This window comes from Linepithema humile, chromosome 6, assembly GCF_040581485.1.
Source record: "Linepithema humile isolate Giens D197 chromosome 6, Lhum_UNIL_v1.0, whole genome shotgun sequence".
Classification (NCBI taxonomy): Eukaryota; Metazoa; Arthropoda; class Insecta; order Hymenoptera; family Formicidae; genus Linepithema; species Linepithema humile.
Window position 1 is genome coordinate 19,242,881 of NC_090133.1, and position 16,244 is coordinate 19,259,124.

At 40.7% G+C, this 16,244-nt stretch overlaps 3 protein-coding genes across 6 annotated transcripts; 2 read left to right on the forward strand and 1 right to left on the reverse strand.

Moving 5' to 3' along the window:
* Positions 1 to 88: 88 nt before the first annotated feature.
* LOC105678843 (serine-rich adhesin for platelets-like) lies at positions 89 to 5,084 on the forward strand. Of its 3 annotated transcripts, none has more exons than XM_012378525.2 (10): positions 89 to 217; positions 280 to 363; positions 465 to 1,740; positions 1,935 to 2,025; positions 2,130 to 3,076; positions 3,155 to 3,341; positions 3,436 to 3,582; positions 3,760 to 4,060; positions 4,169 to 4,424; positions 4,627 to 5,084. In XM_012378525.2, the coding sequence occupies exons 3-10, from the start codon at positions 502 to 504 to the stop codon at positions 4,687 to 4,689; spliced, it is 3,231 nt and encodes a 1,076-aa protein (XP_012233948.1). In that variant the 5' UTR covers positions 89 to 217; positions 280 to 363; positions 465 to 501; the 3' UTR covers positions 4,690 to 5,084. The 3 variants fall into 3 exon arrangements, with proteins under 3 accessions (XP_012233948.1, XP_012233947.1, XP_067214282.1); XM_012378524.2 differs by having other exon boundaries at positions 91 to 217; positions 264 to 363; XM_067358181.1 differs by having other exon boundaries at positions 145 to 363.
* Positions 5,085 to 5,890: 806 nt separating this feature from the next.
* On the forward strand, positions 5,891 to 12,611 carry Lint-O (L(3)mbt interactor in ovarian somatic cells). Of its 2 annotated transcripts, none has more exons than XM_012378453.2 (6): positions 5,891 to 6,301; positions 8,562 to 10,095; positions 10,455 to 10,665; positions 10,744 to 10,853; positions 10,925 to 11,305; positions 11,405 to 12,611. In XM_012378453.2, the coding sequence occupies exons 1-6, from the start codon at positions 6,228 to 6,230 to the stop codon at positions 11,549 to 11,551; spliced, it is 2,457 nt and encodes an 818-aa protein (XP_012233876.1). In that variant the 5' UTR covers positions 5,891 to 6,227; the 3' UTR covers positions 11,552 to 12,611. The 2 variants fall into 2 exon arrangements, with proteins under 2 accessions (XP_012233876.1, XP_012233877.1); XM_012378454.2 differs by lacking the exon at positions 5,891 to 6,301 and adding an exon at positions 6,908 to 7,852.
* Positions 12,432 to 15,959, reverse strand: LOC105678804 (uncharacterized). The gene is made up of 4 exons (XM_012378458.2): positions 15,503 to 15,959; positions 15,303 to 15,417; positions 14,828 to 15,108; positions 12,432 to 14,732 (listed from the first exon to the last, which is right to left on the reverse strand). Exons 1-4 carry the CDS (start codon positions 15,641 to 15,643, stop codon positions 14,394 to 14,396), a joined length of 876 nt encoding a protein of 291 aa, XP_012233881.1. The 5' UTR covers positions 15,644 to 15,959; the 3' UTR covers positions 12,432 to 14,393.
* Between the last annotated feature and the right edge of the window lie 285 nt (positions 15,960 to 16,244).

A 16,244-nucleotide genomic window follows, 5' to 3' on the forward strand; every position in this document is an offset into this window, starting at 1 on the left:
CATAGTTTGGCAAGAGAATCGAACTCGGAATGCCGCGAATTTTTAAATACCTGACTGCCATTTTATGGAAACACGTGACTGCCGCTGACACCTGTGCCTCTTCCGGCACAGCTGATATTCAATCAGCTCGATAGAGTGCGTTCAACAGTTCCGCTTTGAGTGAATTTAAAAGCCGCGTAACCGTAAACCGCCGCGGATCATCGTCACGTATCAGCACGTATGTACATACGTTAGCATCACAGAGAATATTGTCCTTTATATAGATTGTGATGTTCGCAGGTTCTATTGTACAGTGAACTACGAGGTGATCTGCTATTGATCGAGTACAAACGCGAGAAAAACGGCTTGCGAAGACACGTAATGGTACGTTATTCGCACGTTAAGTGTTGGTTCTGACAGTTTGTATATCAGTACATACATTGATTTCTTACGCCCGACCTTACGATAAACTGTAAACATTGCAGAGCCTGAACGAACGGGCGACGAAGGAAACAAATCAAAATGTGCGATTTGATAGATTTAAACAGTCCAGACGTAAGAGGAGTGTCAGACTCGGCGAAACTGGCCTCGCCTCTAATACCAGTGCCAAAAAATGACGAATGTAGTAGCGAATCAAGCTCGTCGGCGACGGAGAAGCATGAGAATCTGGGTAACAATCCATTTGATACAGTATTGCATGAGACCGCTGAGTATATCAGTAAAAAAGGCGATCCCTTTGAAATGATGCTTCAACGAGCCATGAAGTTCAAAAGCAGAAAAAATACAGAGCACCTGAAAGCACAGTCTGTAGAATTTATGGATGATTTTACACCTAAACGTAAGAAAAGATACCAGAAAATGATGAACAAGAGTTTAGATGTATTGGATACATCCTCATTGGAAAACAAGCTGGGTCCATTTAATGGAAACAGAAAGGAACATGAAGAAAGTGTCAATATGACAACAGCTGTCATCTGTGATAATAATGTAACAGAAAATGCATCCGTCCCTGAGAAAAATCATGAAATATTTGCTACCAGTCCAAGCTTGTTTGAATTATCACTTTTAGATATATCTGCGATGGATGATACATTATCAGATACATGTTTTAATTCTAAAGCGAATAGTGACATATCATCGGAAAATGCGTTGTTCAAAAAGTTTATTTTTCCTTCAACTGCTTATCTTAAGCCACCGAATCTACAACATTCATTATCACACAAAGTTGAAAGATCACCGATAAAATTGGTATGTTTGAGTAAGAGATCAAAATCTTTAACAGATGGGCAGAAAATTTTGCAAAGAGTAAGTGATACATCATCGTGTTTGGACAGAGCTTTTGTGGAGAGTAAACTGTCTACTTTTTCTTCTTTATCAAATGTCTCATCTATAACAAAATTGACTTCTACGTCAATTTCATCGTCATTGTTGTCAAATGACACTATGAACCATGCTTTTCTGGATACTGATTTGTTGGGAAGGACAAGTCAGAAAAAAATTAATACAACTGAAAATTCTGAGGAAATAAAAATAAAACAGTGGGACTTATCAGATCTAGCAGAAAAACTGAATAAATTAAAATGTGTTATGAATGAAACAAGCAATGTCTCAAATGCAACGGAAAATAAATCTAATTCCATGAAAGAGGAAAACAGACAAATTACAAATGATAAATTGATAGATGTCGATGTATTTATCCCAGAACAAAATATCAATAAAGAATGTAATAAGAGCTCAATATCAACTAGTTCCTCAGATTCTGTAAGTATTTTTATTATTATTTTACATTGCATGCTGTTTATAAAATTACTTTATTAAGAATGTTTGAATTTCATTACATTCAGCAATCCAAAATTTGAATATAAATAAATATTTGGAGAAATTTCACAGAATTAAATTTAGAATTTTCTTTTAAGTTAGCTCATATTAAGATAAGGAATAAAAATTGATTACAGAATACTGATAAAGCGCATAAATCGATAATAAAGGAGGCAAAAGTGCTTGCAAGGACTTTTGAGGAGTTAGCATTAAAAACCGATTCTAGCGGTAAGTATTTTTTATATTTATTACATGCAATTTTAAAAATAACATAGTTAATTTAAGAGGTTTAATACTTTTTGCATTATCTTGTTTCTTTTTTTCTTTACCAGCTAGTACAAATGATGACTTTATTTCAAATAATACTTTGTGGATGTCAGAATTATTACCGGCGTTTGAGGATGAACCTGTAGTGGATAATTTAATTGAACTACCAGTTTCGCCAGAAAAAAGCATAGAAGATAGTAAAAATAATAGTAAAAAACAGTCTTTCGTAAATATCGATGAGAATTCTCTGAAAGAAACAAGCTCGGAACTTTCTACTTCTAATATAAAACAAACAATTGTAACTTCGTTATTGTCAGATCTCAAAAAAATCGTTAAAACGGAAGATAATCCAGAAGCGAATAAATTATTCAATAATCTGGAGAAAGCATTGAATGTTAATTGTAAAAACAATACAGAATTATTGATGACGTATCTCAATATATCTAATGAATTGCAAAGTCCTCAAAAAACCCTGTCCGAAGATGTCGAAAGATCTGAAAAGACAAACACGGATAAAAACGAGGAAAAAAATGAAAAAATATCCGATGAGAATCTGTGTAATAATGAAAAATTGCCGCTAGACATAAATAAAAAATTTGGAAATACATCGGAAACTGCAACTGTCAGCGATAATAGTTCATCAATTAAGTCTTCATCTTGCAAAGATAATAGTGAAAATGATCTCGATATAAATTCATCTAAAGAAAATACAGGTTGTGCTGAGGAAGAAAATAATCAAACGGATGAAAAGCTGGCAATAGAATTACTGATGAGCCTTGGGAAATTGTTGAGCGGTCAGACTGAGGACGTTACAACAATGCAGTTATTGAAAAATATAGGAAAAGCGTTAAATGTCGTATCAAATAGTAGTAAAATCGAAAGTGAAGTGCAAACCGATCGCAAAATACACAATGTTCAACAAACATCTGTAAAAGCTTCGGAATCTGATCGTACATCACATTCAACAAAAACAGCGCATAGGCGAAGCTTGCAATTAGAATCAAAGTCTAAAGTGAGTAAATTTTTATTATTTTTTACGATCATTTAAATTATTTACGTTTCTCATTACATTACTATACTTTTTATATAGTCGCTCGAAAAGACAAATAGAAAAAGTACATCTGGAATTGATTCACTGTCCAAGAGTACCTCTGGTATGCCAATACGCAAACAGAAGAATACATCCGAATTGGACGACCGCAAGCGTTTGTCGAGCGACCCCAGTCATCCAGTTAATAAAAAGACCACGATTTCAGAAGCATGTAATGTGAGAAAAGGTAAATTATATTAGATATATTTCATGCATTGTTATTTAATAACTGCTCGTTTCATATGCAGATAATCGAAATTGAATTATGTATAATATTCTAGCGAAAGTGTCACAGCTTGATACCAAGAAGGAAAAATCTATTGCTATAAGTGACGTTAAGAACAAACTAAAGAAAAAGTCTGAAGTAATCAACAAAAAGGGTCCTATGAAGGCGGTGCATCCTGTGGATAGCATGCAAAAGAAAAGAGGTACTTAATCTGTTGAAAGGATTTTAAAAATTTCATTTTTTCTTGGTTACTAATGATAGTTTCTAGTTTATTTTAAAATTGAAGAGTCATGATTATGTCATTATATATAAAAAATTAAATTAATATATTATTAATTGATGAATAGTTTCTAATTCACTAATTTATATCATGCTACAGCATCAATCGGGAGACATACATCGTCTTCTCAAAGCACTCCACCCAAAGTCAACAAGAGTACTTCTCGTAGTAAAATAATCAGCAGCACTCCGAATTCAATAGACAATAATTATTACATGCCTAAAAAGCCTACGAAATCTAAACCGGTGGCTTCATCGACACCAGATGGTCACAATAGCAAGACACTGGGCGCGCAAATAATGTCTACTAATAAAAAACGTAATATTTCTTGCGAAATTTCACCGGTGACTATGCATGCAAACACGAATAGCAGTGATGAACGGAAGGATAGCCCAAAGAGGTAAGAAACAAACTTAAAAAGATAAGCTACGATTTATCAAAAGCAAAGTAGAGGAGGAGAAAAATAACGCGGTACACAATTATGATGCGTGAGATTCGTGTATTTTAGAGTATCCAAGTTGCCAACTCCAAAGAAATGTACGACACCGAATCGTCAGCAAGGCATCCCGAGGTACTCCGCATCGCCGAAACATAATTCGTCATTCGGCGTAAGCCATCAACGATCTCCAAAACGTTTGAACAGGAGTTTGACAGATTACCAGCGATACTCACCTGTCTGTCAGAAAAAGAGTGACGAAAAGATACAGCAGAGTCCCTTCAAGGAAAGTAACAGAGACAGTACGAAAGTAAAGCCATATAAATTGGTACGTATATATACAATACTTAAATGTATAATGAATACACATATACTATACATGCAACATGCACACATAAAAGAAACATATATTAGGTTTATAAAAGTTTTTTAATTTTTTTTATAAAAATTTAAAAAACTATATTATAAAAACTAACATATAAAATGAATCAGCCTTGAATTAACTTATTTCATATTTTTGTTATATGCAGATTTCCAGACTTAGGCGGCACAGTACCAGCGAGTTCGTTGAAAAGGAAAATAATTACGTTTAGAGCGGAGCGAAGATCTAAACAATCGTCATAAGGAATTCAGTTTTTTTTTCATTTTTTATATTTGTGATATATTTGTACATTTTATAATAAAATATGCAATTATTAAAATTTGCGCGAAATGTGCCATTAGAATGCAAACAAATGCAAATGCACAAGAATTATTTTTGTTCAAATTTTATTTAGATTATATAAATGATTATATGATTTAGATTATATATATATATAAAATATGTGAATCAAATCATAATACTAATAATTTTTTGAAAATTGTTCTAAAATGTTACAGTTCTGTGGCATGCTTATTGATAAATTCTAGAAACAGAAAAAGGTAACAGAATAATGCAAATTGGTAATGCTTATAAAGTATTTAAAAATAAAAACTCTATTTTATCATATACAGTGTGAAAAATTCACTGACATCCGTTTATGTTAAATCTGAGATTAAAATGGAGTAAAAAGATAATGGTCTGAAACTGATAAAATTTATACTGCTGCGCATGCGTAGGAAAATACTATGATCTGAGAACCTGTCAAACAAGAGTTTTGGTTAGGAACGAAAGATAATAGCGCCCCACTTCAGAAATGATAAAGACATGGAATATCGCAAAGGTGCCGTGCCCCATATTTTCTAAAGTTCAATTAATCATGTTTCGTGCATTTCTTAGGGCCATTTTTTCCAACATCGGTTAACGTTAACCGACGATTTCTCTTTGTTAATAGAATTGCTAACATGAATGAAATATGGTCATCAAAAAGGAAAAAGATTTTCGTCACTTTTAACGAACATATTTTATTCTTTATGTTAGCAATTCTATTAACAAATTGAAATCGTCGGTTAACATTAACCGACGTTGAAAAAAGTGGCCCTTATTCTTCTTTGTATTTATTTATTCTCCATGCTTACTTATATAATTTTTATTTGCGAAGCAAAGCAGAGCGCGCAAGTAAATTTAAACTACGTTTGCGAACATTGCAAATTAAAATCAATATATTTCATTTAAAAGATCAATTCGTTTGATTTTGATTTCATTGCAATTCATTATCATTGCGACGAGAAGATGCAACGCGTTACAATTTATTATGAATTTGACACGGCTATGCAAATTTATGTGAACAGACTTTAAGGCGCCTGGCTCCGAGATGATCTATGTACGGGCTTGAGCGAGAAACCCGACAAAAACTTCCGTGCCATCTTGGCGGTCCCTCCATATCACATTCAGTGCGACCGGCGTTCGGACACGCGTTTGTTTTTTCCGAAATTTGGTAACGGCCGGTAACGTGCGCACGTCGGACCGCGCGGAAACGATTCGGCAGCGATCGACGAACGTGCCTACTGCGCGAACGCGGCGCCACATCGGGGTCTGCAAGCACTCACAGGAAATCATTCCGCTCAGATGTGCGCCGTTTCTTGCGGTTGTCGGAGCGGTTGAAGTTACCGGCGCGCCAGAAGCTACTCGCTGCCGACGAACGTCGCCGCGTTATTTTCTCAGCATTAAAACCGTCCGTTCGAGTGTGTCGCGTGTGGTATAAAACCGAAGATGACAATGTCTGTAAATGTAGACATCACGAGCGAAGGTCGACCGGGAGAACAACAACATGTTGCCGTAACTGGGTAAGTTTTGAGCAACGATCGCGCTGCTCTGCGCGTCGCGAAAGAGCGAAACGCGTTATCGGCGATCCGATTCACAGTCGTATCTGTCGTGTTTCATCAACATTGCTGCGTATTTCGATTCGCAATTGATCGCGATCTGGCCGCGGGGACCCCCAGTAGCGATCGGGTGCACACAGAGCGCAGACGAAACGGCGCACGACGCTGTCGCGCGCGCTGAGATGAGCGTGCATGCGTCTCAATGCGCGATCGACATTGACGCTTATCGATATATACTCTGCGCCACGTACGGACGTGACATTGTGACGGCGTCCCACGATATTGCCGCCGATATCGACAACGTTGCTTCGATGACAATAAACGCTGCATCGCGAGCTTGGAAAACACGACGATGAACCGAGATCAGTGCGTGAGCCGTGCCGGCATACGTACACAGTGTGAAACGCATGACACACGACGCACACAAGCGCAGACGGCAGCATGGACGTAGGGCGCGCGCGTACACACACAACGGTGTTCGCGAGAGTCGAGCGCGTCCGCCGTCGCCTGTGCGTCACGGCGGTATTCGCATAGTCGCGACGGCTGTGCGAGGTCCGTTGGAGGTTAGGGTGGCCATTTTCTCGCGCGCGTGCTTCCTTCCGGAACGACCGGTGGTGTTTTCCCCGAAGTTGTTTCCGCGCCGCGCTCTCGATCATCGTCTCGCTTCTCGCAATCGCGCGGAATCGCGTTACGTCACGTGGTGCTTCGCTCGCTCGTTTGCTCATCCGTTTTCGCTAACGCGCCCGTGCGGACCGCGAACCTGAAGAAGGTGGTGCGCACTTATTACGCGCTTTCGGCACCGTAGGTAAGCGGGCGCGTGCCTCCCTGGGACGCGCGGAAAAACGCCCGGATCTCTCTCGCGGTTTGACGGCGCGTGAAATGTCTCAAGTTCCGAGTCCCTTCTCGCGAATCGTTGCGCGACAAAACTTCGTCCCGGCGCGGCGCGTACATATACATACATATATACCGGCGGCCCGTTGGCCATTGTTTACGAGCGCGAGAATTGGCCGATCGCGACGACCGTCATCGGGCGGACGGCCGCACCGGACGCTCGCGATTGGCCCGGTATAGGCGCGGCGCGGCCGGGAATTCCGCGACAACTTTGAGCTAGATTTCGCGGACGTGTTTTTCTCCCCGGAATTGCGACGCCGAGAGAGAGAGCGGACGCGCGCGGAGGGTGTGAAACGCGCATCTCGCGGCACCCGCAGTTCGATGTTCGATCCGCGCGGCGCGCCGCGCCGCCGGCGAGAGAGAGATTATCACGCGCGCGCGTGTGTGTCCTTCGGCGCGGTGCAACCTCTTTTTTTTTTTCCTCTCTGCGTACGTACTTTGTCGCGCTCGGTCCGCGGTAGTGTGCGATGAGAGTGCGATAAGAGAGCGCGCGCGGGATCAGATTTAAAAACTTCTCGGAAGAGCGTCGTCCGGTGTTCTCGATAGACGGACCCGATAGAGATAGGAGCGATCATCATCGGCACGACGACGTAACGCAATGCGTCGTCGTCGTCGTCGTTCGTCGTAAGTGGCCGAAGATCAGAGAGTTAGCGCGCGTCTAATTAAAGGGGTCGCTTCGGTACGAAGTGACATTTGGCGCGTTTCTCGGAGACGCCATAATTCTGCGATCGACTGACGATCCCTTCGATCATCCGCAACGTTCGGTGTTTGTTTCGGCGGAATTTCTCGGGACTTTTGCAGTTCGCGCAACGGAACGCGCTTTGTGCATGCGTCGCAAGTCAGGTTCGGAGGATCGGATTTATCGGGCGCGCGAGAGCACGCGGCGGTGATATCGCACGCCAGTAGGTGCGAGCGAGAGCTCGATAGAGCGCGTCGTCGGAGCGACGGAGAAAAGTAGAGTAGATCTGCGACGGCACTCGCGCGCGCGGTGAGAGGAAGGCGCGATTCGATGCGACGCGGGCGGACGGACGGACGAACAGAACGAGAGCAGCGCATTCGGATATTGAAAATAATATACGCAGCTACGTGGTTTTCCGCGACACGCGTGACGACGTGGAATTTAAATTTGGTATCGGCGTTATTGGTGCACCGGGACCGAGACGGGACGGCGTGGCGACGCACCGGCGCGCAGGCACGCGACGGGCACGTCGGGAAAAACGGGAGCGCGCGCGTTCACGCCGAAACGAAGAGGCGCGGACCGCGCGATCGCGAATAGTCATCGCGCATCTCGCATTTCTCCTGAAAGTCATAAATCTCCGCTTGGTTTTCGAAGGAACGAGATCCCCGGTGAGCATTGTCAACAGCAACATCGCAGTCAGCCCCAACCCCGGCAGCGGAGCGGTAATACCGTGCAGCAACGGCCGGCGGCGGCCGGCGGGCGAGCCGCGGCGAAGAGAAGAGGACCTCAAAAAAAAGAGAGAAAAAAGAGGATCCTATCCCGCGCACGAATGACGAAGATGCAACGACACCCGGTGCAGCCGGCGGCGGCGGCGTCGTCGGCGACGTCGACGACGTCGACGGCACGGATCACGCACGAGGAACACATACTAGAAGCGATCGATCAGCTGCGTCGACGTAAAGCGCGCCCCGACGCCGATCGCATCTGTAATTATCTGCTGCGCAACTTCTCGGTGGACGCGCGCGACACAATCGCCGATCTACATCAGTTGATCGAGGTGGAGAAGGTGATTCAGGTTGACTATAAGGGTAACACGAGTTATCGTAATGCAAAGAAATGGTCGCGCCTGCAGCTGTTCAAAAATCGCCCGGAAGGCTTTCTCAAGGAGAAACTGAACTCGAGCTTGGTGTCGAGCGCGGTCGCCGAGCTTGTCGTTGAGGAGCCTGATTACTTAGACCAGGGCGTACCGGCTGGCCGTTTGATCGAGCAATTGCTCAACGGCGTCTCGAGCCCAACGTCGCGTCGCGTGGTCGAGGAGTTCCTTGGCCGGGAGGTTGCGAGCGGCAATCTTGCGCGCCTGTCCAACGGCAATTACTCGCTGGTGGCGACGTCCGACATGACGACGACGGACGCGACATCGTCGCGATGCGGCGGCGACACGCAGCCGACCACCTCCGTCGCCTGCGCCCTGGAGAACGGCAAAGCGGCGCAACGGCGCAACGTCGGTAAGGAGACGGCGACGAAGAGCAACGGCACCACCGTCCGCAATGGCAACGCCACCAGCAACGGTACCAACGGTTTAATGACGACGACGACGACGAAAGGGTCCGCGGCGGCGGCCGAGCTCTACGAGTTCAACGAGACAGATAACCTCACTGACACCACGTCCGGATCGAACACGCCGCGGTCGTCGTCGCGGCAGGCCAGCAACAGCCCGAAACTCGAACAGCAGCAAGATTGCAAGATCAAAAAGGAGGAATGTTACGAAATCGTCGACAAGAACGGCAGCGGCACGTCGTCGCCGTCCATCGACGTGGTGTGCAACGGTGACGGACAGGAGCGTGACCCCCAACAGATAACAGTGCCGAAGACGACGACGTCCGATGTCGGAAATGACGCCGTCAAGCAGGAGCCTAAGAGCAATGACGTTCAAAAGCCGACGGCTAACCTCAAAAGATCCGCCAAGTCCGAGCGCAAGCAGCGTCTCTTCGCGAGGACGGATGATCGGATGGACATTGAGTTTAAATTTGATGATTATCAGCAGAGCAAAGAAGAGAAACGCGACGAGGCCGGCCGGCGGTCAAGCGAAGATCGTGAGGACGAGGACGCCGGCAGAAGTTCATCAACGAACACATCCCCGACTCCGTCCAACGTGAACGCTGGTGGATTTCGTAGCGCCAGGAGAAAGGTAGTGTAAACATTTCTCTGTGACATTGTTTATACAATAAAAAGATAAGCGTTCTGTGAATATTTTTAAATGGATTTTGTTGGCATATAGTGATTTTATTTGTAAGTAAATACATTTTGATGCTCCATTCAAGATGGAGATGAGAAAATTCATGTATTTATCGGCACGTGTATGATCCTATTTTTGAAAATTGGAGACAAATTTAACATCTCTGAAAAAGTGGACGATTGATAACAACTTTTTGTGGCAATAATTCTTTTAAAATAAATTCTTTTCTGTAACAATTTTCATATAAAATTTTTAGAAGAGAAATCAATACAAAAGTAAGTAGACTTAAATTGTTTGTTTTTCTCTTTTAGAGAGCCAGGAAGGTATTTGATCCTTCTGATAACAATCTAGTGAAACGCAAACGTGGCAGACAGCCGGGTAGTCACAATAAAAATTCTCTAATGCAAGACTCGCAAGATTCTGCCAAGGCAGCTGTCAAAGATGGTCCGTATAGGCAGTGTAGTCTTTGCGCCAAAGATAAAGACGAAGCTCTTGTGGCTTGTAGAGACTGCACAGTCCGAGGTAAACAATTTGAATCCAATCAGTTTGTCTCGACTAATCTTTCTTATCAATATTTATATCGGCATCATATATTCACAGCGCATCCGAGTTGCATTTACAGTCCGGAAGAAATGATTCAGAAAGCCAATACAAATTGGCAATGCGAGCGGTGTAAAACGTGTACAGTGTGTTGTGAAACCTCTGAAGCTGTATGTTGTCAATGCATTTTGTACGATATCTTATGTAATTCAATTTTTATTTAATCAATTTTTCTTTTTAGGGTCCATTAGTAACTTGCTTCAACTGCGATGAGGCCTATCACTTTTTCTGTCATACATCGCGTGTCACGATATCAAAAACGAATTCCAAATGGTACTGCAACGATTGTACACAAAAGCAGCATTGCAAGACGAACGATAGTCAAAACTCTAATTTAGTCAATGGAGTAAGCAGACCGGACAGCCCGTCCAATGCACCTATCCTACCACCGGTTCTTAGTCCACAAGTTTCTCCCACCAGGGGTTTGGATCAAATAGAGGAGGACGGTCCTAAAGGTCCTATTGATCCGAATATTCCTGACGCGAGAAATTGGACCTCCGAGCAAGTGTATCAATACTTTGCTAGATTGTTCCCCAAAGAAGCCGAAGTTTTTCGACAGCAGGTAATTTTACTAATTTTATTAAGCACGCAAAATTGCCCTATGCGCGCACAGTGTTGCGATATATTGATACCGATACCGATTCACATTTTTGTGTTACAGGAAATAGACGGCCATGCGCTTCTAATGATGAGTCGAAAGGATGTGCTGTGTGGACTTAATTTATTATTAGGCCCTGCCTTGAAAATATATCGACATGTTTTAAAGTTGCAATTCCGCAGGGACGATCCAGCCCTGTATTGGCAATAATGACAATGTTTCGCGTGAAAATTGATCTTTACATTACGATTTGAACTATGCAAAGATTTAATTTGTAATTGAATTCACTGCAATTCGTTACAAATTAAATTTTGTAGATTAATGTTGCGATCTAGTTCAGAATCATTCTAATCGATAGATATATTTGTCATTTTCAGTAATTTTACTTGTTTAATATGAGAGGTGGATATTCTTATCAAGAAATCTATTTCCTTCATTCAAAATCTTCATTCTTAATTACGTATTATATACATTATAATATGTAATGTTTATTAGGAATAAAGATTTTGAATGAAGGCAATAGATTTCTTGTAAGAACATTTACCTTTTATAATGACCTTTTATTATTATTGAACATGCAAAGTGAATTTGATTTATTCCTGACCTTCATGATCGAGATATTCTGAAAGTTTTGAAGTACATGTGAAGACGATTGAGCTCTATTGGCAATAATGTAGACGATATCTTGCATGAAGTCGATCTTCGCAACATCGTATAAGTTATATATTGTACAAATTAAGCCTTCATATAGATTAAGATCGCGATATAACTCTGTTTCTAGACACTGTCCATGTTGTACATACGAGATACACGAGATATATCGCTTAAAGATCTCAACGGGCAATTAGTCGCAAGCTGAATCGTCATCGGTTCTTTGATGTATATTGCACGCGCAATTGTGTATATCTTAATGTACATACATTCCGCCTTTTTCATGCGCGGTGTTTTATAAAAAAGGAGTAGATATTTTCTATGCAAACTGTTACATTGTTAATGTTAAATCTAGGTTTATACTGAGAATTATAGAGGCTGTTTGTTCAGAAATGAAAAACGATTGGACATGTGAAACGGAAAGAGAGAAATCGCTGACTGATTTTATATGACTTTGCGTCACATAACAAACTTGGGTTTTATTTCCAGGTTTTACACACAGGAGTTAATACACATTGATTTGTAGAACGTAATTGTAAGATAACTATTATCTTAAGAAACATACTTTGGTTTTACATGTACTTTTCTATTATGCAATAAATATTTTGATATCTATAAATACATTATAATAATAACATTTTCAGGGACTAGCATCTAATCGTAGATATATCTTCTCGAGATATATACGGAATATGCAGGAATGCTCTAGTTACCTTCAACAAATTACGCTTAAAGAGGAAAACACGTAAAATCTTACTCTCTACCCTCGCGGGGGTACATTCGACATATCGATAACAATAAGATTTAATTCAAGAATTACATATAAAAGTCTTGCAAACAGGAACTTGAACGTTTACTTTTGTACGATACATATACATTATGTTTCTAGATCACATGTAAATTTTCACGAAATTTAATTTGAAACTTTCAAAAGACTGCGTCGCGACACTAAATTGCTGCGTAAGTATACTTTTAACATATTCTTATACATATTTCGTTATCCTATACAGAGATAATAAAAATTCGTTATTAATAGCTAATTTCTGTGTGAGAATAAACAGTGAATTCATGCTCTGTAAACGGAGCCGCAACGAAATAACCAAAATTTTATAACAAATACAGCAAATAATATGTAACTAATGCGCGCCGGCATCGTAATGCTATATTTCTTTGGTTGAAGACTAATAATACTTGAATCGCGCATTGCTGACGTTGCGGAAGTGCGTTATTAATACATATACCTCATAATATATTGCCTTATATACGCTATAAACAAGTTCTAACTAACATATGATATGACGTTTTATCAAAATTCTGAAAAGATTCGCGCGAAATGCGTGTATATATCAAAATATATATGTCCGATGTAATTTATATTTGTATATATATCGTAATCCTCAAAAGACAGCTACCGCAATTCTCGTGTAAGTACGAGATGCAAGATATCGATTGCCCAAGCTGCAGGACGAGTGTCCGGAAGCGGAAAAACAATATGCATTGTCGAAAAATCTGCAAATGCAATTCTAATCTATCCAGCGGAAACACGAAATCGAAAAATTTCCACACAGAGAATTTCGCAGATTTTTTTTTCCACGAGGTAAAGACACGAATATTTATATAATACAAAATATTTATATACTTTACAATACTTTTTATAGACAGATTTGAAATTTGACTAATGTATCACGACGTGTATAAACCCTTTAGCTATCTCCATGACTTGTGTTGTACTATCATCATTTCGATCCTTGAGTGATGGTTTGTCGCGAAACAATAAAAAGGATCAAATAAAACATTTTGATTGCATATTGTCAGCGGGAAACTTTACGTCCATTTCTTTTGCAAATTTGAACTTGTTCGTTGTATGGTAATTATATTGGTTTAGAAATACGCATATCAAATCATGCAAATTGCATTCAGAAAAGACGAAAAAGTTTCGTAATTTTTTGATATTAAAAGTAGCATCATTCTCGATATATACACACTTCGAAAATTATCAGATCAGTCAGTAATGCAATTATTAACATAAACCCTTCGAAAAGCTCGATGTTTGAAAATATTATATTGCCGAATAAAGCTTCTTCTGTCGTTTTATATATTATTTTACGATTCGTATATATACATATATTTTAATAAACATGTTTAAATATAATATCACCAACTACTTTATAAAAAAAGAAAGAAACAGTTTAACTTCCCTACGCCATTACTGTGAAATGCGATTTAAGTTTTCAACGTGCGATTGCGATGTAAACTTAAAATATTCACAGTAACTGATATCTCTGTATCATTGCATTGTATTATGTTAAGTCTTTTGAAACGCGGTACAGTCACGTTAAATCTTCATCATCATGATTTAAATAGCATTGTAAGCTGGTTAAAATCCTCAATAACTGAGCGATTAATCGTATTTAGGTGGCGGCTCTTTATACATCGGCGCTTCGTCCGGTGAATACATTTCGACTTTGGACAAGATAGGTGTGTCATCGATTAACACATGTTTGTGGGACTGTGCTATTGAGCCAACGTTTTTCAATGCACAAAGCCACATCATGGTCAGCATCAAGGACACTCCTATACAAGAAGCGAATAGCCAACAGGGCATCATAATACCCCAATACGGTACCTTTACCTGCTTCTTAGCAAGATAGTTCAACGCCCAGTGGACCGAGAAATCCAGGTTTGATCCGACTTGTTCGGTTTCACCAGAATAGTCAGAAGATAGAGCATAATCTACAGTCTGCTTATATTTTTCACATATATGTGAATATCACAAATATATTATTATTGTTGTACTATTAATGTAATTGATAATTAAAGAAACATTAAACTCACCCCAGCGTCCATTGGTACAGTTTTGACATAAGTCTGCGGCAATTTGAAGCCGTCAGAATCCCACCAACCAGGAAACAGCTCCTTGCGTAATCCAGGATCGGTTAATATATCATCTGGCATATCGGGCGACATTAGCAGAACATTGGAGTCAATGCCTTCCTCCATGCACATGGCAATTGAGAACAGAGACAATAGATCTGAAACTCGCTGCTTAGCCATGAAATCACAACCGGTGCTACAGGCATAGCGATCTTGCAGGTTTGTGTACGCCTCGGTGCACGCTGTTGCAAAAGCAATTAAACGTATTATAAAATGTATCATAACAGTTTGAATATTTTCAACAGCAAATGCAAAAATAGTTTTACATAGAAAGAATACAAATCCTGTTAAGTATATGAATGCATTTGCACTTCATTATAAATGAACACAAAAAAATGTGTATATTTTCAAGAAGTAGAACGATGGATTAACGTACAAGCCTCACAAGCATCCCTAGTGCCATTCAAACTGCTCAGCTCCAATCCGGAATGCAAGTCGACTAGATTGAAGAACCTGCAGCCTCGCTGACAGCAAGACTTCACGTACATGTTCTAAAATAAAATTATCAGTTGCACAAATAAGTGTGGGATACGTAGTGCAATGTAAAATTCAACAAGACACAGAGCTAACGCGTACATTTGAAAAACCAGTAGGAGTCTTCTCACACAAACTGATGCAAGGATCCTCGCGATTCAACATATTATAAAACGTATCTCCGTGAGTCGATTTTGCAAACAGCATCATCAGCAGCGCAGCGATTTTTATATCTCCTCGCATCTTGGAAACAGCCAAGCTGAACGCTTCGAGACTCAAGTTCTTATTCTGGATTTCTGCCTCTTTTTAAGGAGGCAGAATATCCTCACTCGCTAAGAGCACGGTATTAGCACTTCTCAATTCACTTTTTTGTTTTCGTTATTGATATTTACGAGTTTTTAATTTCTTGTTTGTGTTTATCTTCGCCACGCTGACGCTGCAATTTTTCGAGATACTGAGCGTGTTGTCAAAATAAGTCGTCAGACTCACAGAGACACGATCCCGGCGTACAAGGTTGACAGACGGCGGACGAATTCAGACGAATTGGAACGAATAATCGAGCGAGTATCGATTTGATTAAGGTAGGAACATAAGATACTGCTTCCCTGACTCGTGCGCGCGGCTGTCTTAGCAAACCGACCAATGGGACAGCTGAATCGCGGCTGTACTTCGGTGGTACTTAAATTTATATAAAAAAGTTGCGGGATAATGTTATAATCAATGTTATGTAAAAGTGTTGGCAACACGTTTGCTTTATTATGGATATTTTAGGTGATATTGTGTGACGCGACAGATAAAGTGCATTTTTTCTATCAATAATGCGCCACACATAATTGCTATTCTT

Coding starts and splice junctions, on each gene's coding strand:
- LOC105678843 (XM_012378525.2), top strand. CDS start 502: ATGTGCGATTTGATAGATTTAAACAGTCCAGACGTAAGAGGAGTGTCA. Junction 3,077..3,154: donor AATTAGAATCAAAGTCTAAA/GTGAGTAAATTT, acceptor CTTTTTATATAG/TCGCTCGAAAAGACAAATAG. Junction 4,061..4,168: donor CGGAAGGATAGCCCAAAGAG/GTAAGAAACAAA, acceptor CGTGTATTTTAG/AGTATCCAAGTTGCCAACTC.
- Lint-O (XM_012378453.2), top strand. CDS start 6,228: ATGACAATGTCTGTAAATGTAGACATCACGAGCGAAGGTCGACCGGGA. Junction 6,302..8,561: donor CAACATGTTGCCGTAACTGG/GTAAGTTTTGAG, acceptor TGGTTTTCGAAG/GAACGAGATCCCCGGTGAGC. Junction 11,306..11,404: donor CCGAAGTTTTTCGACAGCAG/GTAATTTTACTA, acceptor TTTGTGTTACAG/GAAATAGACGGCCATGCGCT.
- LOC105678804 (XM_012378458.2), bottom strand. CDS start 15,643: ATGCGAGGAGATATAAAAATCGCTGCGCTGCTGATGATGCTGTTTGCA. Junction 15,109..15,302: donor TAGGGATGCTTGTGAGGCTT/GTACGTTAATCC, acceptor CTTTTGCAACAG/CGTGCACCGAGGCGTACACA. Junction 14,733..14,827: donor CTGTACCAATGGACGCTGGG/GTGAGTTTAATG, acceptor AAATATAAGCAG/ACTGTAGATTATGCTCTATC.